This window comes from Marmota monax, unplaced genomic scaffold, assembly GCF_021218885.2.
Source record: "Marmota monax isolate L192 unplaced genomic scaffold, Marmota_monax_Labrador192_F-V1.1 WCK01_AAM20220418_F8-fsc00051, whole genome shotgun sequence".
In the NCBI taxonomy this organism is placed as follows: domain Eukaryota; kingdom Metazoa; phylum Chordata; class Mammalia; order Rodentia; family Sciuridae; genus Marmota; species Marmota monax.
Genome location: NW_026695202.1, coordinates 512540 through 523416, shown reverse-complemented (window position 1 = coordinate 523416; position 10877 = coordinate 512540). Strand labels below are relative to the sequence as shown.

The following is a 10877-nucleotide window of genomic DNA, read 5'->3' as shown; positions in this document are numbered from 1 at the left end:
GAATCTGCAGAGGCAGAAACTAGAATGATGTTTGCCAGGGGAAAAAGGAATAGAGAGGTTTTAGTTAAAGGAAACAAAGTTTCATTTAGGCCAGAGGAATAAATTCTAGAGCTATACTGTGCAGCATAGTGACTATATTTAATAACATGCTAAGAGAGAACTTATCATTTCTCATTACACAAATAACTATGAGGCGATGGATGTGTTAGTTTGAGGTAATCACATCACAGCGCGTACCTACATCAAAACATCATACTATCCATCACAAATATATATAATTTTGGTCAATTACACTTCAAAAACAGTTTGAAAAAATTCTTAAAACAGACAATTCATAAACTCTTGAATGGATGACAATTTCTATTATAAATAAAAACGTAACCTGCAATGTTTGTATTGGGAAAGAAATCTGAGAAAATGTTGTGTGTGTTCCAGTGGGAACTGAAGGTTTAGGATTAAGGGATAGGTTTCCTCTTCTGTGTACCCTTCCAAAACGCTTGACTTTACAAATTAAGAGTCCAGGGAACTCTTGCCCGTTCTCCAGGTACGCTTCCTCCCTCCTTTCAACAAGTTCACTGTCAAAAACCTCCATTACTTCCAAGTGACGCCCCTGGAGAGAACAAGTCCCCGATCTTTCTAATCCGGCCCAGCTCGTCCACATCGCTCAGGTGTCCAGAGTCAGAGGGAGAGAGAGGGGAGGGGCCCTAACGCTAGTCCTGGCAAAAATTCTCCAGGTAGCGACCTCAGGTGTAAAGCTGCAGAGTACTGGTGGCACGGGGAGGCGCGGGGCGTCTTCCCATTATTATTACGTAGTCCCATCTCCTTCTGGGGAAAGCTTGGGTGAGAGCGGGGCCGCCCGCGCAGGGTGCTCCGGGACCAGCACGTCCTGCGATGCCGCAGCCTGCGCCGGTGTCCTGTGCGGCCGCTTCTTTGAGTCCTCTACTCGCTTTCTGAGTTGGCTGATTCGTCAATTTTTCGTGTCAGAGTTTAACATGAAAATTCGTATTCCATTATTTCGGAAGCCATTTCTACTCAGGAAATTGGAATCTGGAGCGACTTCATGTTCTTGCATTCTTTAAGATCCTGGCGTCCATAGTCCTCACCCTCGGCGATCCGGGACCTTGCGTCGAAAGCGCCGACGCGGATGCTCAGGCCGCCATTCCCAGCGCGCAGTCGCGGCGGCCCGGGCCCCCACCCCCGCCGGGAGTCCGACGTGGAAGTTGCTGGCTGACCTGGCTTGAGAGGAGACCGCCTTGGAGCCGCGGCTGGAGGCTAAAGCTAGCGGAGGTGGCGGCGCCGAGGCTGGAATAGCAGTCGTTGCCGAGTCGAGGCCTTCCTCCGAGGACCGGCGAGGGCCGACTGGCGGGTCATCATGGGTGAGCAGTTGGAGGAGTCTGGGTGCGCTCGAGGGGCTGCGGCTCAGGGCTGGGGGCGGGAGGGGGAAAGGGGCCGCGGTGCGAAGCCCAGAGTGGCCAGCTTCTCCCGGGCGGTCGTGCGGGACTCAGCTTGGCTCTTCACCTGCGGGCGGACCCCTCTCCGCGCTTCTCCGCTGCCCTGGCTGCTTCTCCTTCGTACCTGCGGCGTCGGGGGCGGCCGGGCGGCGAGTCCTTTTCGGTGACCCCGACTTTTCCCCCAGCCTCCTATACCCACGTCGGCTCGCCGGGCGCAGTTGGGCTTGCGAAGCGCAGCGACGTGTCAGTTGCGGGTTCACTGACAACGTTGAAACGGGCTCCGTCCCCGCAGTGCAAGCCGAATTCTCTCCCCTGCCCAGTCGGGACTGCGTCACTTGGAGGAGTCCGATGGGAGTGTTGCTTTAAAAAAAAAACAAAAAACACATTTATTTTATTTATTTATTTTTATGTGGTGTTGAGGATCGAACCCAGTGCCTCATCCGTGCCTCTGAGCCACAAGCCCAGCCCGGGAGTGTCGCCTTATAGCCACCTTGGCATCTGTGTGATTGTCTGCTGTCGCTTTTCGTGTAAAATTAAGTCGGGTAAATTGAAAGCGGGGAGGGTGTTACTAGTCCAGTGAATGAAAACTTGAATTCCAGTTCTAGGGACTGTTCCTTCTGCCCGCTAGAGCCCAAATGGAGGTGTGCATTCGTGAACTTGTTTACCACTTTCCAAATGAAGATGCTTGTCCCTTGGTTTATATCCCTCGTCGGTTTTCCGGGAGTAAACTTCCTGCTCCAGAGCCTCACAGCCCCTAACCTGTCTTGTGTAACCCTTCAGTTTTGTTCTTCCGCATCTTTCCTACCTGTAAATGGCAGAGAGGACTTTGTCAAGTCACACCCAGATTCTTTTGACTTTTCCAAGATTCTCTATGTAGCCCGTGGTGTGTTCGATTTTCCAAACTTGGCAACTCTTAATTTTCCCATCTCCTTTCCGTATAGCAAAGTGTGGCAACCCTTTTGTTGTCAACTATTATTATTACTAACTTAAAAAAAATTTTCTCTAGTGGCTTTCAGAAATAGTTCTTGTGATTTCTGGTTTGTGTGTCAGTTTCTTTTTTTAAGCATCTTTTATGCCTTTATTTTATTTATTTACTTTTTATTTTTATGTGGTGCTGAGGATCGAACCCAGTGCCTCACACGTCCTGGCAAGTGTTCCACCACTGAGCCACAACCCTAGCCCTGTGTGTCAGTTTCTTCTGCCTGTTATATTGTTAATTGGAGAAGTCTCAGTGATTAAAGATCATTGTGATTTTGCTGCTGTACAATAATTGCTTTTCATGTGTGAAAAACCACTGCCCTTCTGACTTGGTTTTTAGGGGTAGTAAGGAAACCATGTCAAGGTATCTGTATTCTGAACCCCATGTCAGCAGTGACTATATTTCTAATTATTTAGTATATCTTTTGCCTGCCTGACACAATATTTAGGACTACTAATATATCACTAATTACTTGTGTGATGTTGAATAATCCATTTCATTAGAAGCAAAAATATCTACCAGGAAAATATATTATTATTTAATTTGATATGTAGCTTTCAAAGGACAAGATTAAATGTATTGTGCATCTGGTTTACACAATATTGAATATGATTTTGCTTTTATTATCTTTTTAGGTGGCTTTTTCTCAAGTATTTTTTCCAGTCTCTTTGGAACCCGGGAAATGAGGATTTTAATTTTGGGATTAGATGGTGCAGGAAAAACCACAATTCTGTACAGATTACAAGTTGGAGAAGTTGTTACTACTATTCCTAGTAAGTGTTGGTATAATAAACTAATTGTAGGAGCTTTCTGGTTTATATCTAACTTTCTGAATAAGTGATTTGTAAAATAAATTGATAAGGTTTGTAAACTTCTAATATGAATATAATAACACTTTTTTCTTTCTCCTTTTTTTTTTTTTTTTTCGTTACTAAGGATTGGACCCAGCAGTGATTTCCCACTAAGCTACATCCCCAGCCCTATTTTTATTTTTTGTTTTGAGACAGGATCTACCTAAGTTACTTAGGGCCTGCTGGGTTGTTGAAGTTGGCTTTGAACATGTGATCCTCCTGTCTCAGCATCCGGAGTCACTGGGATGATAGGTGTACTCTACTGCACCTGGTCTGATAGTTAAACTGAGAGGCAATTTGATATAATTTAAGGCCCCCTGTAAGGGTGCAAAGCAAGTTTGCTGTTTAGAGCTAAAGTTGATTTAAGTCACTAAATCTTACTGAGGGCCAGTATCTTTACTGATAAAACGAAAAATAATAAATATCTACTGGCCTTGAGGGGGGGGGGAAATAAATGAAGTGTACAAAAATACTTTAAAAATACTTTGTAGGGGTTGAGGCTATAACTCAATTGTAGTAGAGCATTGGCCCTGGGTTCAATCACAGCACTAAGAGGCAGGAGAAACAGAACAAAAATTCTTTGTAAATGTGTGTAAAGAATTATATGGCTGTTAAGTGATATTATCATATGCAAAGGGCCTTTTTTTTTTTTTTGCCTGAATTTGTTTGTATTTTAACTAGTTAGTTTGTCTTTAGTAATTCTATTGGTTCCTTTTTGTTGTGGTGGTGGTACTTAGGTCTGAACCTAGTGACTTGGGCATGCTGTGCAAGTTCTGTACCTCTGAACTACATGCCCAGCCTTTATTTATTTTATTTTGAGGCAGTGCCTTACTAAGTTGCCAGGCAAGTGTTAAGTAGCTGGGATTGCACTTGGCAGGGTTCTGTGGATTACTCTTAAAGATCTGAGTTGTAGAGACTGAGTGTCAAAATACACTGGTACTTAAAAATAACAAAAGAAACATTTGTTGCTGTCTTAGACAAATATCCAGGAACAATCCTGTTTAACTATATATGAATACTGTTATTTATACTTTTTCATTTGTTGATCTGAATTTACTTAAGATTAATACATTTACACTAAATTGAAGAGTTCAGAGTTTGCTCAAGATTATTTAAATTATTGCCTGTATAGTTATTGTTACTGAGGTTCTAGATATTAAAAGAAAAGTCTAGCTTTTATGAAAAGAACTTTTTGAACTTTGTAGCATCTCTTATTTTCTTTTTGCTACATTCAGTACATTTCAGTTCCCTTGGTTCTTCTTAAAATTTCTAATCTCTACTGTGACAACTCTTGGTGGCCCATGCAGTGCATAGTGGATCCCATTTCAGTGAGAGCTCTTTATACTACATTCTTGTCCTTTGCACATAAATAGTGCTCTTAATCATGGTGAATGAGGGTAATCACTGTGTAATTGCATAATTCTAAGGAGGACATCATGAACTTGGCTTTTTAGTTTTCCACTTAGGTTTCTTATACTATAGTTTTAATCATCCAGTTACAACAGTTGTTTTTTGCTTTGATATTTTTAATCTTGTAAAATGTAAGTACTCTTTGTATATATCAGTCCTAAGTTTTTTCAGCATCCTTTTCACTCCTTAGATTCCTTTCAGTGACAGTGGTAGTACCTTGCCTTAGCTGTGTGGTGCCCCTTCAACCATTCAGCTATGACTTATTTTGAGACATGTTCTCATTAAGTTGCTTAGGTCCTCACTAAGTTGTTTAGGTCCTCACTTGCAATCCTTCTGCCTTAGTCTGCCAAATTGCTGGGATTTCAGGCATGTGCTTACTGCATCTGGTCCATTGTTGGTTTTGATCCCTATTTATTTACTACCTACCAACAAAAATTCCAGTTTTTGTAAATATAACTACATTCTAACTACAAGTTTCTGAACACTTTTATTTGCTAGTACTGAGGGAATTTAATAGGATTTCCATTGATCTGGGAATTAGATATTTCAGATCATTCTTATGTAATCTGAAGGTAGTGCTAATCTTGTTAATTAGTGAGTTTGTGTGTGTGTATGTGTGTATCATAGAATATTATCTTAAATGAAATAATAATGTCCCAGCTGATAATGTGATTGAACAGTTACTGTTAATTGCTAAAACTCAATTGGATTGGATACTTGAAAGTAGAATGTATTAGTCTACACATACTTACCGATTTGATTTCTCTTCCAGCTATTGGATTTAATGTAGAGACGGTGACATACAAAAACCTTAAATTCCAAGTTTGGGATTTAGGAGGACAGACAAGTATCAGGTATAGTTTAAATACCAGGTTATTTTGTAGTATTTAACTTTTTTTTTTTTTTTTGGTTAACTGTTAACAGCAATAAACCAAAGCATATCTTCTATTGTAAACTGGATGGGAGTTACTTAAGTTTAAAATATGGTAAAATTTGAAACTGCCTATTCCCTCAGAGCATTCATTGAATTAAAATCTAAAGATAACCACTTCAGATCTGATTTTTTTCAGATATCACTTAAATGAAAATCTGTTCATGAAAATCTCAAGACCTAATTACTAAAGTAGTTTTTTAACTATCCCTCCATTTAGCTCTCATCAGCCCCTTCCTTTGTGTGACAGAGAATTCATAAAAATACCCCGTAGACATACCATGTAGAGGTAATATAAACATAGATGTCTCAGGAAATTCAGGACTTGTATGAATATTTGGTAACTTAATGGTAGCTTCCTACGTTGCCATTGTAAGAGATTAGAAATACAGTCCCTATACATCTGCCTTCCTTTAACTGTTTCATTTCTTAAATCACTTTTGAGGTTATTTCTGATTTTAGCCATTTCTACTTCTTGGTGTCTACAGTGATTAATTTAATGACTTGGATAAAACCATATTAAAATAAGAACATTCCTTTTGAAGGATTCCTAGTTAAAGAGTATAAGCTACATTGGCCAGATTTTTGTACAACTTTTCTATCAGAAAATTTGATGATTTTATAGATGATAAGAATCTGTCTCAGCCTAAAAAATTTGAATTATTTTTAAATTCCTTGGTCCTTTGATTGAAGATTTACCACCATTCTTTCAACTTCATGAAATCCTGGGGACATGAGAGATAACTGTCAGAAATAGTGAAATCATTACAGCATTGTTTCTAACATGAGTGGGGCAGGATTGGCATGCAGTCTTCCCCACCCACTCATTATTGCCCTGAGTCCTAGCAAGTTAATTGGTATGTCAGTTTCTTCTTTCAAGTAATAATTATATATTCTCCCCCTTTGAATTTTCTTTAGGCCATACTGGAGATGTTATTATTCAAACACCGATGCAGTCATTTATGTAGTAGACAGTTGTGACCGAGACCGAATTGGCATTTCTAAATCAGAGTTAGTTGCCATGTTGGAGGTAAGTAAACTAATACTTTAAGATGAAGGGAAATCATTTACGTTTGCTTGCTACTTCCAGAGTATATTATCACATGTAGGAATAATTAAAAAGAATGCAGTGACTTTTTCCTTCCATGTTTCAATGTTTTCTCTTATTCACAATACTTCCTGTTCCAGAAATACAGTTGGAAATGGAGGAAAAAAGAAATCTAACCCTAACCCTGAAACTTCCTATAAGGTAGATCCTTTGATTTCCAGAAGTTCAGAGGTCTCTTAAGGCAACTATTAAAACTATCTTAAGTCACTCCTATGATGTATCCCACCATCACTTTTTCTTTCTTCCTTTTTTTTTTTTTTTTTTTTTTTGTGGTTTTAGGGATCAGACTTAGGGTCTTATGCATGCAAGGCAAGCCCTCTACCACTGAGCTAAACTCTAGCCCCTATGATGTGACATTTAAAAAATGTCTTATTTTTAGCTGTTTTAGAAGCAGAAATATAATTTAAAAACTAAGTAAAGAAACAATAAATGGAATAAAGAATAAAGTAGGGTAAATAGTGAGAAAATAACTGAAACTCCTCTGTGTGGGGAGAGACTTGTCAAAAACGTGTATTTCTAGGTTGCTGGCTGTACTGGGGATTGAACCTGAGGACTTTACCACTGAGCTACATCCGCAGCATTTTTTATTTTTATTTAGAGACAGAGTCTAAGTTGCTGAAGCTGACTTCAAACTTGTCATCCTCCTGCCTCAGCCTCCTGAATAGCTGGGATCATAAGCATGTACCTTTCTACTGGGTCACATTGATCTTTGTTTTTTGAGCATACTAAGTTGTATACTTGGGCCTTTTATACCTGTGAGCCTTCTGCTTAGAATTCTCTCCCCCCAAATTTTTACATTGCTACCTTCTGGCCCTTTTTTTGTCTGACACACTCTTCCTGAAAGAGTAGTCTCAGTTACTTTCTAAACCCTTACCCTACTGTATTCCTTATACCACTTACTGTTTCTCTATTTAGATATTTGTTGTTATTGTGTTTTTTGCAATACTGGGGGTTAGTCCCAGGGGTACCCTACTACTGAGCTATATCCCTAGTCCTTTTTATTTATTTTGAGATGGTCTTACTAGGTTGCTGAGGCTAGCCTTGAACTTTGAATATTCCTGCCTCAGCCTCCTGAGTCACTGGAATTACAGGATGTGCCAGTGCACCAGGCTCTTAGTTTTTAAATGTGTTTATTTATTTATGTATGTTTCCCCCTCAAAATATAAGTTCCTTGACTTTATCTTGATGTGTGGAAGAACTCAGTACATTTTATTCATTGAGCTTAAGATGATATATTGGCTGACATTCAGAGGATGCATTAAGTAATTTTTAAAAATTAAAATAGCAAGATATACTATGACTAATTTAATAATGAAATTGCATTTTCTCTAGAAGATCAGATAGTTAAATTTCCTTTTCACACCAAAAATGTTTCTGATTTACCCAGTCATTGAATGCTTAAATATAAGTTCTCGACCACTTGATACCTAAGGAAAACCATTCTCAGAAGAGAGGACACTAGATTCCTGATTTCTTGGACTACTGACTTTGTAATGGTTTCCAAATTATAAATTTCAAACTTAGTAGTTTTAAACTTATGCTTAATTTTTTACATTATAGCATCATATTTATTATAAGATCTTCGTAGATAAATTCAAATATAAGGAACTATTTGTCTTGTATATAATGGAGTTTTAAAGTAACAGCCATAAGCTGTTAATTAGATTTAATTGTATAAACACAAAGAACTGCCCCCCTGCCCCCCCCAAAAAAAAAAACAGATATACCAAATGTAATTAAGAGTAAAAACGGGAAATTAGAACTTAGAACTTACTAAACACCAGTGACTTAAGAATTACTTTTTATTTTTTGTACTGGGTATTGAATCAGGGACGCTTAACCACTGAGCCACATCTCCAGCCCTTTCCATAAAATATTTAGACGCAGGGTTGTTTAGAGTCTTGCTAAGTTATTGAGGCTAGCTTTGAACTAGATTCAAAGATTCTGCCTCAGTCTCCTGAGCCACTGGGATTACAGCCACTGCACCTGGCTAGAATTACTGTTCTTAATCATATCTAGACCTTTTGCGAATTAGTAGAAAAATGAGAAAAAGGCAGTATACAGAAGAGAAACACATTGCTAATAACATTTGCATTTCTAATGGCCTAATAACAAACATTCAGTTAGAACTATGTTTGGAAAAATAATTTTCTGGTATACTAAGGTTACATTGAAAATTTAGATTTGTTGGTGGAGTAAAAAATGTTACCACCTTTCTAGAAAGCCATTTTATATATATATAATTTTTTTTTCACTTTATCAAATCCTCAACATAAAGTTTTAGAGAACTGTTAAGAGAACAGATTCAAAGATTTCTGTACAAACACCTTGTTACCTGGATTTTTCTAATTGTCAAGTGAAAGAATATAGAGTCCAGTGCTATAAAATTGTTACATGATTTATGGTACATGTACCCATAGTGTAAAGTATATTTAGTCACTAATTTATTTTTTGAAAAATTTTTATGGTTTGGAGAAAGATTCATAATGTTTATTTTTTTAAAGCAGGGTATAGAATTATATGTAATCTTAAATGTGAAAATGTATTTAAACTAAGTAAACTAAATATCTATAGAACCACAGTACTGGTAGAAAATATTCCAAATGTTAACAATGGTGATTGGGAGGTAGGATTATGGATGAAGCATCTTTGTATTTTTCTGTACTTTGAAATAATTTATAATAAACATTATATGTACTTTTAAAGTAATGTAGTTTTGGTATTTTTTCCGTAAACTCAAGGGAGCAAATTGATTAGAGGAAATTAAATATCTTCCATTTTATTTAGGAAGAAGAGCTGAGAAAAGCCATTTTAGTGGTGTTTGCAAATAAACAAGACATGGAGCAGGCTATGACTCCCTCAGAGATGGCAAACTCACTTGGATTACCTGCCTTGAAGGACCGAAAATGGCAGATATTCAAAACATCAGCAACCAAAGGCACTGGCCTTGATGAGGCAATGGAGTGGCAAGTATTGTATTTCTAGAAGCCATCTCAGCAGCTTATCACACAGGTTCTCCCAGCCTTTTCTCTCACTGGTCTTCATGTACATCTGCTTTTATTTCAGCTATATCTACCTGGTTATAGTTATTTAAATAAATCCAGCTCTCTGCCATTCTCAAAAATTTTTCCTGATTTATCTCCATTCCCATACCTTTCCACATGTTGCTAGGTGACCTTGTTAGAAATCAGTGACATACTACTTGTTACACTGACTTGTAATTGTTTGATTTGTGCATTTGTTCATTGGATAATCAGCTCCTTGAGGAATGAGACTAGTTTTCACCTCTGAATCATCCACGTGTAGCCTGACAGTAGTAGCAGCCTGGAAAATAGAAGTTTGGTCTTTTTTGATTATTTGTGCAAATCACAAAGTCAAAGCTTATAATAACCATCATGGAAATTGAGTCCATAACTTCCTCCTAATTTGTGTTAGCATTCATCATTTTATGTGCTTTGGAATCTGCCTCCATTATAAAATTTATATTATAAATGTGCATGCTTTATACCTGAAAATTAATTTCATGGAACTTCATTTTCTCTTTACAGGTTAGTTGAAACATTAAAAAGCAGACAGTAATTCAATCACTTCAGCTCCTCTGAAATGAAGGCTACATCACATTCTCTTTGGAAACAGGCAGGTGTGCTTCATATCACTAAATGTTGAAACCACACGATTGTTGGCATATTACAGAACTGACTACAAAGTTCATAATAAACACAAAAAATGAAGTATTTGGTTAGAGGGGTAACTTGATGAATCATCTGGGTATTCTGTGTAATGTAAAAACATTCTTTCCTTGCTTTCTTGTGTTAAGGTATATATTCTATTTGTATGGAATTCTTATTCAAATACAGTTCTATTAAAGAATGTACTCTTCTTGGGGGGAAGCCCGCCTATTTTTGAATTAGTGGTTGCATCTTGTTTGTGTCACTAACACATATATTAACTCAAGATTTTTTTCTTCCTTAAAATGAATTGAGTCTTTCCAAAGATTAGACTCCATAGAGTAGGCTAGAAGCACAGTATGTATAATTTTTATTTGCTTAGCTGACCACTTATATTAAACTGTTTCACTTAAAAGTTTTTGATTATAGGCATGAATATTTTGTTGACTAACTTCATTGACTATCTATAATTGTAACTT

The 10877-nt window shown here is 37.8% G+C and overlaps 1 protein-coding gene across 2 annotated transcripts; it reads left to right on the top strand.

The window, feature by feature from the left end:
- Nucleotides 1-1172: 1172 nt before the first annotated feature.
- Arl1 (ADP ribosylation factor like GTPase 1) lies at nucleotides 1173-10637 on the top strand. 2 transcript variants are annotated; one of them, XM_058574287.1, is made up of 6 exons: nucleotides 1173-1376; nucleotides 3066-3203; nucleotides 5464-5545; nucleotides 6541-6652; nucleotides 9518-9742; nucleotides 10279-10637. In XM_058574287.1, the coding sequence occupies exons 1-5, from the start codon at nucleotides 1373-1375 to the stop codon at nucleotides 9713-9715; spliced, it is 534 nt and encodes a 177-aa protein (XP_058430270.1). In that variant the 5' UTR covers nucleotides 1173-1372; the 3' UTR covers nucleotides 9716-9742; nucleotides 10279-10637. The 2 variants fall into 2 exon arrangements, with proteins under 2 accessions (XP_058430270.1, XP_046285609.1); XM_046429653.2 differs by having other exon boundaries at nucleotides 1176-1376; nucleotides 9518-9696.
- Nucleotides 10638-10877: the final 240 nt, after the last annotated feature.